A 20,402-nucleotide genomic window follows, 5' to 3' on the forward strand; every position below is an offset into this window, starting at 1 on the left:
TGAAAATTGTTTCTCAGTTTTGCTGACCTAAACTTTGGTTATTCTGCAGCAGTGGAAGGAAAGTAAACAGTAAACAGCTTGGAGCAGCCTGTTAATTCACCCCGAGAAGCTTTATTTGGACTGTATTATATCTATTATATATAATTTTAATGAAGGAAGACCGAGTAGCTGGTCATCGGAGGATCCTACAGTGAAATAATGATCAAAACTCTTTCATGTAATTGTTCATTTTAGATCTGAAAATGTTTTGGTGACATTAAGTTTTTAACTTTTGTACCATTTAAGGTTTTTCACTGGAATTGAACTATTTAGTTTTACAGAGGAATTACAAACATGGCGGCTCACGTGGTTGTTTTTCTCCATTTCTTTACTATAACTAAAATATATTCAGCAATTATGAACGTCTACAATTTCTAATTTTGCAGTTTTAGCCTTCATTTGCAGGGAAAATAATATTTATAGAAGAAAACACATCAGTTCAGTAATTCAGCCCATTTGGGACGAGGTCCAGGTCCAGGAGAGAGGAGTCCCACCTCTGAGTAAAGACTGATTGGATCTGTTGAAGGAAACACTGACAGATTATTAGCGTCCGCTGCCAGCAGGTGACATCACAGCTGATCAGCCAACCGCAGAGCTCCCAGAGTGTGTCACAGCTCAGCACATGACCCACCTGCCCCTCTAAACCCGGGACAGGTCTCAAATCTGCCGATGAGCCTCCCCGTCCTCCTCCCTCCCCCCTCCTCCTCCTCTGTTCCTCCTTTCTGCTTTAGCTTATCTCCTCGCTTTGGATTCATGCTTCCAAGTTTTCCATTTGAAAGTCATCTTAAATCCACTTTCTGGGATTAAACAAGAGAAGAAGACAGAGAAATAAAGGGAGCGAGGGAGAGTTTTTCTATCCTGAGGCTCACCCTAAGACCGCTTCCTCCAGCTTGATAAGATCAGAGCCAGGAGGCGAGGCGGTGACGGTCTGCAGTGTTTCTTCACAGCCAGCAGACGAGGCAGCTGCACAGGTGAGCGCTGACACTGATTTACACCTGTGAACACCTCTTTAAAGAATGTGCTTGGGATAGAAATAGTTCCTCTTTGTGATGAAGCATCATGCTGTTCATGTTTTGTGCATTTTGGTCAGATTTATACATTAATTGCAGCAATACTTACTCTGTTGTAAGAAAAACTGTGTTCAGCAGCTATAATGTAAAACTGTGGTACACGATCAGCCAAAACATTATGACCACCTGCTGACCTGTTGAGGCCTGGGCTCCCCTGAAGGGCCGGACTGGCACAATAATTCAGGCCGGGAATTTGACTCCACCCCAGGCCACCCTGATCCTGTGAACCACCAGACCGCTAATTTTGTAGACAAATACTATTTGTTGATGTAACGGGTACCAAATACCAGGTATAGTCTATGTTCATCTACAAACATTAGGAACTGATCATTAAAGTAGCCTATTTGAACATTGAGTTTTCAAGGTATGCAATGGCCAAAACTCCAGAGAAATAGCCTACACCAATCACAGCACCAAGGCTAAGAAGCAAAAAATAAACCTAGAGGCTACACTTTTAAAGAATATTGTAGAATGAGATGTAGGCATACTGTTTGCTCAAATGTTGAAATTTTGTCTTTATATACAAGCATCAATGATATCTAAAGTATCAAAAATGTGACTGATAAGTTATTCACTTCCCCTGTCAGTGGTCATAAAGTTATGGCTGATCGGTGAATGAAAATGATTCTTTTACCGTCCACTGTTCCTCCTGTTTGATGCACTGCTCATCAGTCCCTCCAGGATTTCGCAGCCTTTTTCGTGAACGTTGTGGCCTAAAATTCCTGATTTTGCGGCAGCTTTTCTAAAAAAAATTGCGCTGAAAGTCGCTGTGAACGTTCTTGCAGGATGCAGCAGCCTGTGTCTCACTGTCTCATCTGACGTCCTCCATGTGTCTCCGCACGTTTTTTGGCGGCAAAGTAGACGATTTTCTTTATGTTTGACCTCACTGCTGCACATTCTGCAGAACAGCTTCCCCGCTTTGGTAAAGACGATCTGGATCCTGGTCTTCACGGCCCTCTGCTGTTATTGTAGTAGGTAAACGTGAGACGTTGGTGTCACACACGTCTGCTGCGTCTTCTAAACAAGGAAGTGAGTTTACCGACGTGTGACAACGTTTTGCGGGAAACGGCGATGAGAGGTTCAACATTCAAGTTGAGATTTGTTGAATTTGTGTTGATAGCTGCGATCACGAGGAGTGAAAGCTACTAATTTACTAATTTAATGATACATATTTTGAGAAGTTTGGATTGATTAGACTATTCTTTTCAGTTTCATTTCTGTGGTCATTTGCAGAAAGAATATCCTGTTGTAGAGTAAAGTATCCAACAGGAAGCTTACCTTCGAGGCAGTCCAACAGTAACAGTCATAAAGCCTTAAAAACATTCATCCAAATTCATTGCACGGGTCTAGATTTAGGTCGATCACACTGAAAACACAGCTTTTGATGAAGCATTTTATTTTAAGGTAAGCTTCCTGCGGGACGTGGCGGCACAGTGGCCCAGTGGATCGCACCGTGGCCTCACAGCAAGAAGGTCCCGGGTTCAAAAAGGATGGGTTAGATCTTTCTGGTGCTAATAACGGCATTTCATGGTCTTCCTCAGTGGATGGAGTTTGCTCAGTTGCCACTGAAATCCACCACATTCAAAATGTACGCGAGGACGCAAAGCTCAGCTTTGTTGAATGAGGGTCGAATGTTTATACGGACGCCGATCCCTCCACCAGAACCTCCTCCCTCTGTGTCACTCTGAAACAACGTCACCTGACTTCCTGACAGTCTTGTCACATGATAAGAGGTGGTCATATGTGGACGAGGTTATCAGCCTCTGTCTCTGGTGTCAGATAATAATGAATGCTTACAAACAAAAATTAATGAATTTGCAGTGACAATTAAACACAAAAACAGAAAGTGTTCTTTTCCCTGGCTCAGTGATGATATCAAACAATTAATGAGAGACAGAGACAATGCCCTTAAAAAAGCCAATAAGTCAAAACTATCTTGTGACAGACAAAAATTTGCTTCCTTACGGAATAAAGTGACAAGACAACTACGAAAAGCAAAGGCAGATTTTTTTATCACAATTATTAAAAACTGTCATGGAAACTCAAAAGCTGTTTGGGAACAGATCAATAAATTAACAGGTAAAACTTCTTCCAGTAATAATTCAATACAGCTAAAGAACAATGGCATGCTTTTGCAGGATCCATCTGCTGTGGCACAGACACTAAATGATATATTTTTTGGATTTTGTTGAGACCATAGCCAAAAGTTTCCCTGTGAAATATAACAACCTACCTGCCATTAGTTCAGATTTGTTAATTGAGCCCCCACTACATCCAAAATTTGTTTGCATATCCAATGTGGAAAAGGCAATTACACAGCTTAAGTCTTCAAGAGCAAAAGACGTGTAAGGGATGGACACACTCATGCTAAAACAAATAGGTCAGTCAATTATGGGCCCACTAACACATTAATGATTCACTAGATCATTAATGTGTCACAAGATCATTAATGTGTCACTAGATCATTAATGTGTCACTAGATCATTAATGTGTCACTAGATCATTAATGTGTCACTAGATCATTAATGTGTCACTAGATCATTAATGTGTCACTAGATCATTAATGTTTCACTAGATCATTAATGTGTCACTAGGTCATTAATGTGTCACTAGGTCATTAATGTGTCACTAGATCATTAATGTGTCACTAGGTCATTAATGTGTCACTAGATCATTAATGTGTCACTAGATCATTAATGTGTCACTAGGTCATTAATGTGTCACTAGGTCATTAATGTGTCACTAGATCATTAATGTGTCACTAGGTCATTAATGTGTCACTAGATCATTAATGTGTCACTAGATCATTAATGTGTCACTAGGTCATTAATGTGTCACTAGGTCATTAATGTGTCACTAGGTCATTAATGTGTCACTAGGTCATTAATGTGTCACTAGATCATTAATGTGTCACTAGATCATTAATGTGTCACTAGATCATTAATGTGTCACTAGGTCATTAATGTGTCACTAGATCATTAATGTGTCACTAGATCATTAATGTGTCACTAGATCATTAATGTGTCACTAGATCATTAATGTGTCACTAGATCATTAATGTGTCACTAGGTCATTAATGTGTCACTAGGTCATTAATGTGTCACTAGGTCATTAATGTGTCATTAGATCATTAATGTGTCACTAGGTCATTAATGTGTCATTAGGTCATTAATGTGTCACTAGGTCATTAATGTGTCACTAGATCATTAATGTGTCACTAGATCATTAATGTTTCACTAGATCATTAATGTGTCACTAGATCATTAATGTGTCACTAGATCATTAATGTTTCACTAGATCATTAATGTGTCACTAGATCATTAATGTGTCACTAGATCATTAATGTGTCACTAGATCATTAATGTGTCACTAGATCATTAATGTGTCACTAGGTCATTAATGTGTCACTAGATCATTAATGTGTCACTAGATCATTAATGTGTCACTAGATCATTAATGTGTCACTAGATCGTTAATGTGTCACTAGATCGTTAATGTGTCACTAGATCAAGAGAAATTTCCTGAGCCGTGGAAACTTGCTATTGTCATTCCCATATTTAAAGGTGGTAACTCCCTTCTTACATCTAATTACCAACCTATTAGTGTCACCGGGGTGACGTGTGTGTGTGTGTGTGTGTGTGTGTGTGTGTGTGTGTGTGTGTGTGTGTGTGTGTGTGTGAAATAAGTCCTCCTCAATCTTTCTCTGACTGCTACCCTTGATCTCAGTATAGGATTGGTGGTTTGATCTCCAGCAGTGTGTCCAGGAGCAAGACACTGAACCCTAAATGACTCCCATAGTAGCTTTGGATAAAAGTGTCAAATGAATGTAGGTAAAAAGTCAAACTGCTGCTTCTAAACAACATGGTGGTTACTGTGGTTTCAGTGTGCACACAGTGAGTTCATTAAAAGGTAACTTCTGTATTTTTCAATTCCCTGCAGTGAGCAGCAGCGAAGCAGGGCTGCAGCCCCGTCAAAGAACGTCCACTAAAGAGCTTGTTTTTGACCTTTTTGTTTAACCAGAAACAGTCGCTGTATCGCTCTCGTAAAAGGCTCCATTGACAAAAATAGTAATTGTACCTCTCTGGTCTATCGCTGCCTCAATGGGTTAGTTTGTGTTATTGTGTGACTTTAGTGTTTTTAATCCACCAAAGTCACAGTAGATCAGCAACTCTGCAGTTAAATAACTGTTTTTGTCAAGGGAGTCTGGTGCGTTAACGAGAGCGATATGGCGACTGTTTCTAGTTAAACAAAAAGGGTTTTACTCTCTCTCTCTCTGTAGGGATCCTTTCTACAATGCTGTCAGACACTTTAATAACAATCTGAGGCTGTCAGCAGCAAAAAGAAACTCTTTTATGGACGGACTTTGATGGGGCGCAAGGATTACATTGCACCTGTTTCACCTGCTGATAAAGCACAGGACCAAGGTAAAAAAAAAGGGTCCCAATTGGTCACATAGACACAAAAACATAAGGAAGGAAAATAAGAATCCCAAAGTTACCCTTTAACATACGTCCACATGCTGACATACTGCAGTGTGCTGTCTTGGACTTAAACAAAAAAGCTGAATTCTCTTTCAATAACTTTTACAGTTTTCTTTGTGGTGTGTTTCCTGAAGCTTTGCTCAACCACCTGTCTTCAAAGCTCAGGCTAATCCAGTTATCTCAAACAGGCATCAGCATCCAGCCAGCGCCAGATCCTCGTTAAACGTTAATTAACTGACCTAAATGCAAAACCTAAATTAAAAACTCTCAAAAGGGAAGTAGTCTGCTACATGCAGAAAGACCCTTGGACCTGACGGACATTTTGATCTGTCGATCTCAGAGAAACGCCAGCATGCCCACCGTCAAGAGCAAGAAGAAGAAGCCGAAGAAGGAGGTCCACGACGGAGAGGAGCAGGGAGACGGTAGGACAGAGTGACAGATCCTGTCCTCTCTGATCTCTTCTGTTCTGCTTCACTCTGTTCTGTTATGTTCCTCTGCAGCGGGCCTGGAGGTGGAGATGGAGGCAGTGAGAGAGAGGAGGCTCTCTGAAAGCAGAGACCCGTTGACCCCAGAGCCACAGGACCCAGCACCACAGAAGAAGAAGAAAAAGAAGAAGGCGCCTGCTATTGGTAGCACCGACGGTTATTCATGCTGCCTTTTAATTTCAGCAAAACCCAGACAGAAAATACAAACAGTAAAAGAAATAGTAGTGGTAAGGACTGAAAAGGAGTTATGGTACTGATAACAATAGTTGTAGCAGAGGGTGTCGAGCAGGAACACGGGGGCAGCAGGTGACCCGCAACCACAGATCCAGACTCCACAGCTCCAGAGCCAGAAAACCTGCAGGAAGTGATAGGAGGAGAGAGGAGAGGGACGAGAAAGCACAAGACTACCAGAATGCAATAATGGGATGAGGTTGCATACAGAGGGAGAGAAAGTAGAGGAGAGAGGAGCTCAGTGCATCATGGGAAATCCCCCGGCAGTCTAGGCCTATAGCAGCATAACTAAGGGATGGTTCAGGACTACCTGAGCCAGCCCTAACTATAAGCTTTATCAAAGAGGAAAGTCTTAAGCCTACTCTTAAATGTGGAGATGGTGTCTGCCTCCTGAACCCAAACTGGAACCTGGTTCCACAGGAGAGGAGCTTGATAGCTGAACGCTCTGGCTCCTAGTCTACTTTTGGAGACTCTAGGAACCACAAGTAACCCTGCATTTTACACCAAAGAAAGAACCTGAGATAAGCCTGTGTTTGCTGTTAAGAGAGAGCAGATTTGTCGTCTGTTTCGACACAAAAGGCCTCTTTGGCTGGTGGGTAGCTGACAAGTCCACAGGTCAGAGACACTGCCTTGTGGGAAAAACAGGGGAAAATATGCAACTCTCTCATTCAGGAAATATTATTTGTTCATATTCTTGTTTAATAAGCAGCAGAGAAGGAGTTGATGAGTGTCTGTAGTGAGCGTGAGGACAGTGACAGGCGTTAGACTGCTGTTGTGTTTCGTACATAATATAATTCAAAAAGTGAAACTTTCATATATTTTAGACTCATTGCACAAAGAGTGAAATGTTTCAAGCCTTTTTTATTTGAATCTTGATGATTACATTACAAGTTTAAGTCGACCTGAGAAGAGCTCTGATCAGCTCATTAAGTCAAAAATCAAAGGTTTCCTGAGCCTTTAATCTCTCAGTCTGGTTCAGTAAAATTCATATGAACTTTTCCACAATGTCCTAATTTTTTGAGATGCACCTGTGTTAACAATCCTACCCATGGTCCAACCCAACCAGACGAAGTTTGTGCTGTATATTTCAGAGCTGTCATGTCGTGTTTTCTTGCGTCAGATCAGGAAGCAGAGCACGCTGACATGCCAAACGGTAACATGGACGAGTCCATCATGGACGGAGAGGAGACGACCGTTGCTGTAACCAGAAAGACGAAAAGGAAGAGGCGAGTACGAGCGTCAAGTAAATTAATGATTTAATAAACCAAAGTGTTGGACAGAGTTCCTCCTGAGGGGAACATGAAGCTCTGAACCACGTTTCATCACGATCCGTCCACCAGCTGCTGAGTAGTTCACAGCTGTTGCTCTCTGAGTGCCTAAAAATGTTTTTATATCACACATCAGGAAGGCGAAGGCGACGGAGCACTACAGCAATGACCTGGGAGCCGAAGACGACGACATCGTCACAGACGCCCAGTCACCCATCCCCCAGCATTCCCTGTTCTCCGCCCCCCACGGACACAGCCATCCGGTCGGCAAAGTCTTCGTGGAGAGGAACAGTGAGTGGGAACCAGATCAGCTTTACTGGTTAAAGCCAACCGTCATCTTGCTTCTGATACCTCCAAAAACGCTGCAGTCGACATTATTTTAGCATTTTGACATTTATTTGTTCATTCATTTTGGAAACGTTCATTTTTCTGTAATTTAATTTAAAAAAATGAAACTTTCACATATTCAAGATGAATTACACAAAGTGAAATATTTCCGGTCTTTTTTTGTTTCTTTTTTTGAGTCTCGATGTTTACGGCTTACAGCTTGTGGAAATCAAAACTCCAGTCTCTCAAAACTATCAGAATTGTCAAATAAAGAATTTATAAAACAGAAAAGTCGGCCTGAGAAGATCTCTGATCAGCTCAGTAACTCTAAACATTTGCAAAGGTTTCCTGAGCTTCTAATCTCTCAGTCTGGTTCTAGTGCTCACTATGAACTTTTTTAGATGCACCGTTCTGTCTGTCACAGTCTGAGGAAATATCCGCTCCCTGCCTTACTGTCCATACGACCAAACACAAGGAGCTGCTGTACTGTCTACCTGATCAGATCAATGATCTGTGTGGGTGAGGGAGGGGGTCCGTTAGAGCAGATGAAACCTGTAATCAGATTTGTGCACTGGCCAACTTAACAGCCTGAGCTTTTATTTGCTTCAATCTCTGAACTCACCCGGCCTGTATTTGGGCCTTTCTCACAAAATCTCGCTCAGCAAAGATGGAAAATAGGCTGCTATGTTTATTTCAACCAGTATGAACATTACTTGTATAAACATTAGGAAGCACAGAGACATGGAAACCGACCTAATAAAGGGTGACAGCCAAAGGTTACTGTAGTTATTTCAGCTTGGATTCATTTCTATGAAAAACAGTTTTGATTCTTTTAAACCCTTACAGACTAAAGGAATATAAATAAATAATTGAGGAACAAACACTTATTCAGACTTTATGAGCTTCAAAGGTCGACAGTCACCACTTCTTTCTCGTCTCTTGTTTACCATGCATGAGAATCTAAATGAAATATACTTTGGCGCTCAAAAAATGATCTAAGTGATCTAACGATGTGCAGCGTGTCCATATTGACAGAAGTTTAAACATTTATATTTATTTGTATGTGCTAACGTCAAGCAGGCGACACGGTGGGCTTTAAGAGGCTTCATACATCCGGAGAACTTCTCTAAAAATCAGACCAGGCTTCTGATTGAGACCTGCGTTTATTTGTCAGAACGTGTAGCCACACCAGGCCAGTTAAAGGGACAGTGTAACTGGAACTAGGCTTTTTTTAATTAAAAGTTTAAAGGTATGAAGAAAGAGGAAGTGTAAATCAAAATGTCTTGAATGTCATTTTATCTGGAATCGAGACACTTTCAATGAGAGTGTAAACTTGGTCATCCGATAGAACACAAAAGAACTGAACTTAAAAATCTTAGTTTTGGGTTGTTGTTTTAAACATTTTAAATCAAGGTTGACTTTTAAATGCCCAATAACCCTTAATAATCCATTCCTGTTTGCTACATGCTGCCTCCGAGCTGTGGGTCGCTGGCAGCTGACCTCACCTGGCCAAACCTCTTCAGACACTCTGTTTGCGCTCTCCTGACGTACTACAACAGCCATTTTGACTGGTCAACGCACGGAAGGTGTCTTAGTGTTAGAAACAGCTGCTTCCTTGACATAAACGAGTGCATCTGTGCTTGCAGGGCGTTTCCAGGCAGAGCGAGTGGAGCAGCTCCGACACTCAGAGGCGATGGATGACTACATGGACCCCAGACAGATCTGGACCACCAGAGACGTCGCTATGAGGGTCCACAGTGGCTTCAGGTCTGCAAAATACATATAAATACACAACCAAAAACACACATGCACACAAACTTCCCATTAGGATGTCTTTGCATTCGTTGACTGACATTTACAGTACATTAAGGACCAGGGGCCTCACTTATAAAAATGTAATTAAATTTATACTAAAACCAATGTGCTTGCATGCAATTCACAAAAGATTGTACCGCTTTCATATGAGGTCCGAATCAGATCCAGGTCTGATTGCTCATAATGTGACCTCAGCCTGGATGTCAGATCGGAGTTCATGTGACTCTGCTATCACAATTCTGCGCTAGACGAAGGCGCGGTGAAGCTCCACAAAAGCCAGAATTAAAATCTATACAGTCTCACTATCATCTGCTCACAGATTCCCTTTCTTCCACCTTAAAATCCACCTTAAATTCGCCGAGCCCTCTGCTGAGTCACCTGCATGCTGCCCTGTCGGATCGGAAACAGAGAGAAAGGCAGCTGTGTTGCACAGCGCCAGAAACCGGATGAATGTAATGAAAAGGACAGAAAGTTGTGAATATTTGTCATAAATCAGGAGAAATGCGACCCCGGGAGGAAACTAGAAGAGCGAGATGAAATACGGGAGGGATAGCAAGAATGAGCTAACCGGAGGTAACCTTAATAGCCTCCTGGTTTAACCTTGTGCAACCCTGTGTGTCCAGAATCAGCGGGGTTGAAAAAAAACCCAGCATGCCGGCTGTGGCTTTTCACACATTGTTCTATCCCTGTTACTACCGACGTTCTCAGCTCAGAGGCGGATCAAATCGGACCTCCCTGCCCGTCTCCGTACCTTTCATACAGCGCAGCGCAGACGGTATATTGGTGCAAAACTCCCGGAAAATCAGTCAGTGTGAAAGCAGTGTGTGTGTCTGTGTGTGTGCGAACAGATTCAGGTTTTAAAAGGCCTTTCTGACTTTGTTTAACCATCTCCAGCTTCTCCTAGTTTCTTTCCATGCCATAAATCAGAATTGAACTCTGAGGCCTGCAGTGTGAACGCAGCCTTGCAACCAGCCTCAGATTTAATAAAAGCACAAAGAGGGACTCGCAAATGTTTTTCAGGATTTATATAAAAATGACCAAATGTTTTTCAGGATTTATATAAAAATTACCAAATGTTTTTCAGGATTTATATAAAAATTGCCAAATGTTTTTCAGGATTTATATAAAAATTGCCAAATGTTTTTCAGGATTTGTATAAAAATTGCCAAATGTTTTTCAGGATTTATATAAAAATTGCCAAATGTTTTTCAGGATTTATATAAAAATTACCAAATGTTTTTCAATGCACATAAATATATCATTGTATATAAATTTGAAACAAATCCACAAATAATGAACCTTATTTTTAAAGGTCCACTAATGTATTAAATAAATATAAAAGAAATTAAAAAATACATGTATTTAAGAGTATTTGTAATTTTCCGGCTCCATAAATTTCCCCTCAGATAATTCCAGCACAGATTTAGTTTAGTCAGAAACAGCCATGGAATAGAAGAGAAAAGCAAACCTTTTGACCATCAGACACTTCTGATGGAGCACTCAGGCTGTTTCTGGCTAACCCTAAACCAAAGTTAACCCTACTGTAACTCGTTCATATGTATTTACTGCTATTTAATTTCCCTTTTTTCTCAATTAATCATGACTCAGTGTCAGCTTTTCTCTGGGCTGATCAGAGGATCATTCAGATCCTGTTGCACAGAGTGAGGGGGGCTGACTCCTCAACAGTGATTGACAGCAGCTTGGGGATACCCCTCTTGGCCAATCAGGGTGTGACGACGCCCATTCTTGAAGTCATGAGAGAGGTGGGGAGCCGCACAGAGGATTCAGATCCTTCCTCTGTCCAGTGCAGAACTCAGTTCATCAGACACAGTCAGCCTGAAGCGCTGTCCTTCAGGACCCTCTGAGGTTTCTCTTGTTTGTCATTGAAAGTGATTGTTTTCATAAAAATCCCTCACCCCATTTTTACTACTTAAACAGGCATTTCTTTTTATTAAAGTACGTGATTTTATCCTCCAAGTGGATAGTTTTGTTTTGTTAATGCTGTTGTGAACGGGGTCTCAGGCTCCTGTCCCCGGAGCTGAGACTTGTGAACAGTACAGCCGCAAAATTGGTAACCAATAAGGGGACACGTCACACAAAGCATAATCTTTCAAGTAAGAGATTAAGTGTCTCATCTTCCGATGTTTGTCCGACAAATGTGTGAATTATGACCCCCAGCAGAGCTCATCACTAAAGAGGTGTAATAATCAGAGTCCAGGAGTTGCAACAAGACTAAGTTTATTAAATAAACCATGAGAACCCAGCCCAGAACACCAAACATGATGACGGGCCGTCCAAAATACACTGTACTGACCGTGTCCTATACTTAGCCGCTACTGGTCGCGAAGTTGTTTGAATTGTTTCAAACGTGTCCTCAGAAAAATGGTGTCCAGTTTTTTCCAATAAATTGCAGTTTAAGGCGTTTTACTTCCTGCGTCCTTACAGAGTCCATTGACCGCTTCCAATAAATAATACTAAGTCATATAAAATACAAACATAATCCGCGCACAGTAAAAAAAAAAACTGTTTGCGCCTCTTCTTTAATTAACAACACCTGTTTTCATCAACACAAAAACTTAAATTACCTGAAGCAGCATCGGCCTTAACGCTTCAATATCATGCCCCCTGTGGCTTGGAGGGAAACAACCCTTACGGCTTCCACACACGAGAGGGAACCATAAAGGGCTGTGTGGGATCTGGGGGTGCTTTACACTAAACCTAACAATGCAGAAATAAAGCCACAAAAACTACCAGAGTCATCAGAACATAAAGGAAACAAAGGATCTGCAAAAACACAGATCACAATACTGCTGCCATGGCTGGAAGATGGACGGGAGAGAACCAGAGCTTGCAACCCCCTTTTCCTTAAATTGTACACCTGAGGAAAGAAAAGTCCTCATATACAAGTCAGAACCAGTGGAGTACATATTCTGAAATCAAAGAAATAAAAGAAAATCATGTCTTTAGATGAAGAAACCTTGAGCCATGAGCAGTGCGTTTCTATACAACTCTGGCACACCTACATTACTGCCTGTGTCCACCTGTGGCGATAGTCTGGAAAGTCGCTTGTTGACCTGAGGGAGAGGAGTTACTCCGTCTGCTTCATACTGCTGTATGAAAGTGCTTTAAAAGGGAAGGACTAATTAGAACACCTGCTGATCAATCTCTGGGTCTGCTCCTCTGCTGTAGGCCGCACCTCACTGCTAAAACATAAACTCGAATTGAGCAGTGATGTCGTGGTTGCCCAGCGCCCCTGTCGATTGGTCCTGCAGAAGACCGTTAAAGAGCAGACCCAAGCAACGCTCTGTAAGGGTATCATAGTGCCTTCCAGTTCACCACTTTTGATCTCAACAGTGGTTCTTGGACCCTGACAGTCGAGCCTTCACAGCGTTTGTTACATGTTCTAGATGTAAAGTTACCTTTTGGCCTGAAGGGAGCCTCAGTCGCTAGTTTCAGGTCTTCATCAACACAGCATGATGTTCATTTAGTAACTTATGGTCCCATTTAGAGGAACATAGACCATAAAGTAGGGGGGGCTTTAGGGCGGGGCTACAAGCTGATCAATCAGAAACCAGTATTTTTTACACACGTCTTGTGGTGTGTTTGATCTCCCTCTGCAGGGTGATCGGCCTCTTCTCTCACGGTTTCCTGGCCGGCTACGCCGTGTGGAACATCATTGTCGTGTACGTGTTGGCGGGCGAGCAGCTGAGCACGCTGCCCAACCTGCTGCAGCAGTACCACCTGCTGGCCTACCCAGCTCAGTCTCTGCTCTACCTGCTGCTGGCCATCAGCACCGTGTCTGCGTTCGACAGGTCTGAGGAGCTCTGCGTGTTCTCCCAATCTACCATAGTTAACCAGAACATATCACAACCACAACCGCCACATGTTCAGTCAGCCAACAGCTTTGTGTTTGGTGTGCAGGGTGAACCTGGCCAAGGCCTCCATGGCCCTGAGAGGCTTCCTCACCCTGGACCCTGCTGCTCTGGCTTCTTTCTGTAAGTGAGACAACGGCAGGATGATGGTGAAGATGATGATGTATGTTTTAACAACTCCCCTCTCTGTGTTCAGTATATTTCGTAGCCCTGATCCTGTCCCTCAGTCAGCAAATGACCAGCGACCGCATCAACCTTTATCCTACCGCCAACGAGACTCTGTGGTGAGAGCTTATGTTCTGTTGGCTTCTGTTGTGGTCGTATCGGATGTGTTGCACTAACCCTCACCTCCTCCAGGCCTCCAGGTTCAGAGCAGCAGATCCTGCAGCCGTGGATTGTGGTGAACCTGGTGGTGGCGCTGTTGGTGGGCCTGGCCTGGGCGGTCGTCTCCACGCGGCCGGACATCGACTACACAGAAGGTGTGTGGAGCTATTACGCAGATTAATTGTTGTAATATTCCCGAGCTCAGGGCCTGCAGCAGCTCTGAGACTCAGGAGTCCCCTGGACCTCTAACTTTTCTCTGACAGAGGAGCTGCTTTTAGAGCTATGAGCTTTGACAATTAGTCTTAGACAGAGAGCCAGTTAGGTGCTACTTTTACCATTCTCATGTGGAAAAAGCTTCTAATGGCTTAATTTATTTGACAAACTTCAGAGAACCAGGGCTCGACATTAACAACGGCCGGGGCCAGTGAAAACTAACATTTTCATGCTAGTAACATCAGCTAGTAATTTGCTGCCCGATCGGACCAGCACAAAAACATTAGCCAATATTATCTAGCTGCAGTACCGGAGGCTGCAGTTTCAGGCCCCCTGCGATCCCGGGACTGTAGTTCTTTTGTGACAGCGCCATCCAGTGGATTGGTGGTGGTAGTGGTGGCTGTCTGCTAGCACGTCAGTCGTGAGGCCGACGGGCGCAGCTGTAGGGTTAACCGGTCTTCATGCACATAATCAATACCTTTGGGTTTAGGCACACACCCTGTGATGGTTAAGCCTCCATTATACTCTGGAGCGGACGCGGACTACTTCTGTTTATACTACCTTCTGCAGTCAGCTTGGCGGTCATGTTCCACACATGCGCGGTAGATTGGTTGTTGCCCTAGCTAGTCGGACAGGTCCGTGCAATTACAAAAAATGGAAGGCACGCGGACCCTAGCGGAGGCGGAAAGTATAATCCTTTCATAGGGTAAGGGTAATTGGCTTCGGGGGGCTGTCAAGAGTACAAAGCTAGCTAGCTGGCAGTGTCAAAGTAAACAAGGGTCCTACAACTGCAGTTCCGTTCCTACGATTGCGGTCCTGAATCTGCAGCCTCCAGTACTAGAAAGAAGTGTGACTGTATAGAAGTCTATGAGAAAAGGTTTCTACTTCTCAGCTGGTTTATTCCCTCAGTAAACGCACTCAGTCACTAGTTATGGCCCAGTTTAGGGGCGGCGCGAAAGCAAGCGAGCATAAAGGTTATGGGTTTGAACCCCGGTCGTCCCAGGCCTTTCTGTGTGGAGTTTGTGGGTCCTCTCCGGGTGCTCTGGCTTCCTCCCACCATCCAAAGACATGCGGACTAGGTTGATTGGTGTGAGTGTGAGTGGTTGTTTGTCTATGTGTAGCCCTGCGGTGGACCGGCGACCTGTCCAGGGTGTACCAGGCCTTTAGCCCGATGGCAGCTGGGATTGGCTCCAGCCCCCCGCGACCCCGTACGCAGGATAAGCGGTTGACGATGGATGGATGGTCCCATTTAGAATAACATAGAGCAGAAAGCAGGGGAGGCTTTAGGGCGCTACCATGGCGACCTGTCAATCAGTACAGGGGCAAGAGAGTACGCCATGTTTGAGTCAAAATAATTGTTTTGTTTACTATTACCTTTTATCAGTAGAACTGAGTACATTTTTGTTTAGTTGACCATCCAGACTGAGGTTCCAAGAAATTTGACCTGTATTTGATTTGGACCACATATGAGACTGGAAAAGATCAGATGTGACTTGAGCTGTTCACACTGTTGGAAACAAATCAGATCTGAGTCACTTTGCCTGCAGTCTGAACGCGGCCTTACTATCGTTAAGATGGAGAATATTTTCGTGTGTTTGTGTTGCTGCATATCAGTGTCGTGTGCTGATGCTTCCACCAGTGACTGTAAGGTTAGTTTAGTCACCTCAGAGAGGTTTCCATAATAATGAGGTGGTTTTCATTTGCAGAGTTTTTGATGACAATGGAAGTGGAGGGATACCCGAGAGGAGACGAGAATCTGGACATGCCTGCCTGAAACTCTGAAAGCCTCGTCCTGTCTGTGTCTGACTCCAAAACAGTGATCTTGTTCATTTAAATGTGCTTTTGTATGACATGCTATCTAGCACTTGACTGTGATTTTTGTAAATAAAGAAATACAGTATGTACAGTAGCAGCTGTCAGTAGTTTGATTTATTTTTATTACAGCTCTTGACCACAGGGTGGAGCTGCTGCTCTAAGAAACAAGGAACTGAGGAGCTGTGGAGGAGGAGTCCATATTTAAACACCACTCAAGAAGTCAGACATTTTAACCTCCAGCCTCAAATCTCACGTTCCCAAATACTATTTCCAACCTGAGAGCTGACGGGAAGAATATCTGTGAGCTGGAAACTCTTCTCTACCGTCTTTCCCATGTGACCTGAATGCAGCATCAGTGTTACAGGGTGTGACTCCTGTGAACAAACTGACATAATGTGATATTACATCTATTTAAATCTCTTTACTGATGCTGTTTGAAGCTGCCAAAGGCTCAGTGAAGTGTTTCCATGTCTTCCTGCAGTGAACATCACAGCAGGTGAACAAGTGAAATGTGGAAACTGATGCACAACACAAGAGGGCGCCTTCATCCTGCTAACCAGGGATGTAGTGGAGGTTAAAGCTCCTCAGCTCACAACACGTGTTTAGGCTGATAGTAAAAGTGCATTGTGTCCCACATCATGGTAAATGGTGTCAAAGCACTAAAAGTGCTAAAAGATACAATCTCTGTTTGCTTCCTTAAAAATCCAGTCAGCTCTCTGTGTGAAGTTCAGGCGGCCATCAGTCACAGCTCCAAGATCTTTAACCTGCTGACAGTTTCTCCAGGGGATCCAGTGATGGTCAAAGGTTGAACTTTATCAGGAGAGTCTTGTGTGTTGCTGGATAAGATCAGTTCTTTGCTTTCACCTCCATTTATTAAACACACTCTCCTCACAGCACTGCTGCAGAGAAACTACATGATTAAAATATGGGCCATCTTTTACAGAGTCCCCCTCACACAGAAGGCCAACCGGGGCCACATCGTCAGCACGCTGTAGGAAGTTCAAGTGGGAGTCACTGCTTTACAAAGACAACAACAAAGGGGAGAAGATGGCAGCTTGTGATGCAGCTGTGATTAGAGTCCTCATCTCTGACTCCTTTTCCACACATTCTAGGACTGCATGCTTTCAAATCAAAAAGCTGAACTGATCGCCTTTATTAGTGGTTGTTTGGCTTCTGATTATCACTGACTTTAGTGGGTGGTGATGGCGCAACAGATAAGAATATGCCTTTGGTGTAAGAGACCCAAGTTCAATCCCCCACTGTGACCCTGAGCAAGACACTTAAACCCTCATTGCTCCAGAGGTGTGTGACCTCTGACATGTATAGCAATTGTAAGTCGCTTTGGATGAAAGCGTCAGCTAAATGTAATGTAGTTTGTCCTCCTTTATTAAGGCTGCAAAGAAGTGAGAACATGATTATACAGCAGTTTAAGGATTTTATCACACGTTAGTTTGATTATTGTCATTCACCCGGTTTGAACCAGTCAAAGGACACTGGCTGAGGTTTCGCTGGAAATGAGGGAACAAAGTTCAAATCCACAGAGCCGCTCCTTTTCCTGGAATGAGCGGCAGCTTGATGACCCCTCCCTCTGCTTCCTGCTCTCCAATCACAGCGAGCTCCACTCTGTCCATATATTTCCTGGTTCCCTCCCCTTCAGATCTACAGTTTGAAGATGGGTGTGACCAACATGTGCTGACGTGCAGCAGCTGACAGGCCCCGTTCACTGCAGAAACACATGCTGTTCAGATCAGAGCTCAAACTAGCTGCACTTCTGAGGAAGTGAAACTCAGACAGTCGTTGCCACTGAGAGGTGAAATGGCGCAGAAAGGAGTTCAGCTGGACCGGGAAACCATCTCTTGTTCCATCTGTCTGGATCTACTGAAGGATCCGGTGGCTATTCCCTGTGGACACAGCTACTGCATGAACTGTATTAAGACCCACTGGGATCTAGGGGGTGTGAGGCAAATCCCCAGCTGCCCTCAGTGCAGGCAGACCTTCACACCGAGGCCTGTCCTGCTGAAAAACACCATGTTAGCAGTTTTAGTGGAGGAACTGAAGAAGACTGGACTCCAAGCTGCTCCTGCTGATCACTGCTATGCTGGACCTGAAGATGTGGCCTGTGATGTCTGCACTGGGAGAAAACTGAAAGCCCTCAAGTCCTGTCTGGTCTGTCTGGCCTCTTACTGTGAGAAACACCTGCAGCCTCATTATGATGCTGCTCCGTTCAAGAAACACAAGCTGGTGGAGCCCTCCAAGAAGCTCCAGGAGAACATCTGCTCTCGTCACGATGAGGTGATGAAGATGTTCTGCCGTACTGATCGGCAGAGTATCTGTTATCTCTGCCCTGAGGATGAACATAAAGGCCACGACACAGTCTCAGCTGCAGCAGAAAGGACCGAGAGGCAGAGAGAGCTCGAGGTGAGTCGACAAAACATCCAGCAGAGAATCCAGGACAGAGAGAAAGATGTGAAGGTGCTTCAGCAGCAGCTGGAGGCTATCAATGGCTCTGCTGATAAAGCAGTGGAGGACAGTGAGAAGATCTTCACCGAGCTGATCCGTCTGATGGAGAAAAGAAGGTCCGATGTGAAGCGGCAGCTCAGATCCCAGCAGGACACTGAAGTGAGTCGAGTCAAAGAGCTTCAGGAGAAGCTGGAGCAGGAGATCACTGAGCTGAAGAGGAAAGACGCTGAGCTGAAGCAGCTCTCACACACAGAGGATCACACCCAGTTTCTACACAACTACCCCTCACTGTCAGCACTCAGTGAATCTACAGACTCATCCAGCATCAACATCCGTCCTCTGCGCTACTTTGAGGACGTGACAGCGGCTGTGTCAGAAGTCAGAGACAAACTACAGGACGTTCTGACAGAGACATGGACAAACGTCTCGCTGACAGTGACTGAGGTGGAGGTTTTACTGTCAGAACCAGAACCCAAGACCAGAGCTGGATTCTTAAAATATTCATGTGAAATCACACTGGATCCAAACACAGCAAACACATGGCTGTTATTATCTGAGGGGAACAGAAAAGTAACACCAATGAGTCAACAACAGTCTTATTCTAGTCACCCAGACAGATTCACTGATTGGTTTCAGGTCCTGAGTAGAGAGAGTCTGACTGGACGTTGTTACTGGGAGGTGGAGTGGAGAAAGGGAGGAGTTCGTGTAGCAGTCGCATACAAGAACATCAGCAGAGCAGGGAGGGAATGTTTATTTGGATTCAATGACAAATCTTGGGCGTTACATTGTGACACAAACAGTTATAAATTTTGGTACAACAAAGTCAAAACTCCCGTCTCAGGTCCTCGGTCCTCCAGAGTAGGAGTGTACCTGGATCACAGTGCAGGTATTCTGTCCTTCTACAGCATCTCTAAAACCATGACTCTCCTCCACAGAGTCCAGACCACATTCACTCAGCCTCTCTATGCTGGACTTCGTCCTTTTTCTTCTGCTGAGTTCTGTAAAGTGAAATAGTCAGAAGTCCTTTCAGGGACAGTGGGTTAAACTCTGTGTTTTAATCCTTAAACTTCTTTTGTCTTCATGTTTGTTGCTGAGAGCTGATTGTTGGGGCATTTCTTCACCTGTCAATCAAACATGTGGGCGGGACTTTGACGTCTTCTCATCAGCTGCTGTGGAAATGTTGGAGCTCCTTCCTGTGTCTGTTTAGCCATGGAGGCCATCACTGCTCAGGATGACTTTTGTTTCTCTGCATGAAAATGGAAACTTGTCTGAGCTCTAAATGTTTGTTGAATATTTGGATTGATGTATTTGTATGTTGTTGTTTCTCTTCCACTGCATGGGTCTGAAGAGAGAAAGCAGCAGACCTTCCTTTATCGGAGAGACTTTGTTCTCACTTTGGAAAGAAATCTAGAATTACATTCACATTTATTTGTTTGGCAGAGCAAATGTTGTTGTTGTTGTTGTCTAAATGAGGGACTATGAGGGATTATAAAGTGTAATTCTCCTGATCAGAATCAATAAGGAGATGCTTCATTCTTTTCTTTGACAGAGCTGAGATTCTGCTCAAACACACTGATTGTGTGGATGAAGTGAATCTGAGTCATTTACCAGACTTTACTGATGGGATGTGTGAACAAACTGAAGGTTTACATGATGAATAAAGCAACATGAACAAAGTCTTTTCTTCTCCTCTTCATTCCAGGGTATCAGACAGAGCTGACGGAGAAAATGTGAAACTAATCTGAGAGTAGAACTGAGGCAGTTTTCCTCCTGAAACACCACAAAGTACAGAGTTCATGTTCAGAGCAGAAGAGCGTTTGTCAGTCAGTCTCTGTCACTAAAACAGCTTTGTCACAGAGAACTGAGCAGAGTTTTCTGTGTAGCATGTGCAAAACTACACTGTAAACCCCAATAAGTTCATAGTACTCAAAACTTTTGTAGAAACTGATTACATAATAACTTTTGAGGTAAGTAACTTAATATTTTTAAGTTAGATTTTTTT

At 43.6% G+C, this 20,402-nt stretch overlaps 2 protein-coding genes across 4 annotated transcripts; both read left to right on the forward strand.

Annotated features, from left to right (window-relative positions):
- The first annotated feature begins 839 nt into the window (after positions 1-839).
- On the forward strand, positions 840-16,034 carry LOC119903781 (transmembrane protein 237A-like). Of its 3 annotated transcripts, XM_038720025.1 has the most exons (11): positions 848-1,010; positions 5,931-6,012; positions 6,091-6,219; positions 7,427-7,532; positions 7,711-7,865; positions 9,548-9,668; positions 13,337-13,528; positions 13,638-13,711; positions 13,785-13,872; positions 13,946-14,067; positions 15,832-16,034. In XM_038720025.1, the coding sequence occupies exons 2-11, from the start codon at positions 5,943-5,945 to the stop codon at positions 15,897-15,899; spliced, it is 1,125 nt and encodes a 374-aa protein (XP_038575953.1). In that variant the 5' UTR covers positions 848-1,010; positions 5,931-5,942; the 3' UTR covers positions 15,900-16,034. The 3 variants fall into 3 exon arrangements, with proteins under 3 accessions (XP_038575950.1, XP_038575953.1, XP_038575951.1); XM_038720022.1 differs by having other exon boundaries at positions 840-1,010; positions 13,337-13,711; XM_038720023.1 differs by lacking the exon at positions 848-1,010 and adding an exon at positions 1,264-1,399 and having other exon boundaries at positions 13,337-13,711.
- A 1,626-nt stretch (positions 16,035-17,660) lies between these two features.
- LOC119903782 (tripartite motif-containing protein 16-like) lies at positions 17,661-20,079 on the forward strand. The gene has a single exon (XM_038720026.1). The coding sequence runs from the start codon at positions 17,756-17,758 to the stop codon at positions 19,412-19,414; it is 1,659 nt and encodes a 552-aa protein (XP_038575954.1). The 5' UTR covers positions 17,661-17,755; the 3' UTR covers positions 19,415-20,079.
- Positions 20,080-20,402: the final 323 nt, after the last annotated feature.

Source organism: Micropterus salmoides, unplaced genomic scaffold (assembly GCF_014851395.1).
Source record: "Micropterus salmoides isolate LMB-PRFRI ecotype aquatic unplaced genomic scaffold, ASM1485139v1 Ms_hic_scaffold_15, whole genome shotgun sequence".
NCBI classification, from domain to species: Eukaryota; Metazoa; Chordata; class Actinopteri; order Centrarchiformes; family Centrarchidae; genus Micropterus; species Micropterus salmoides.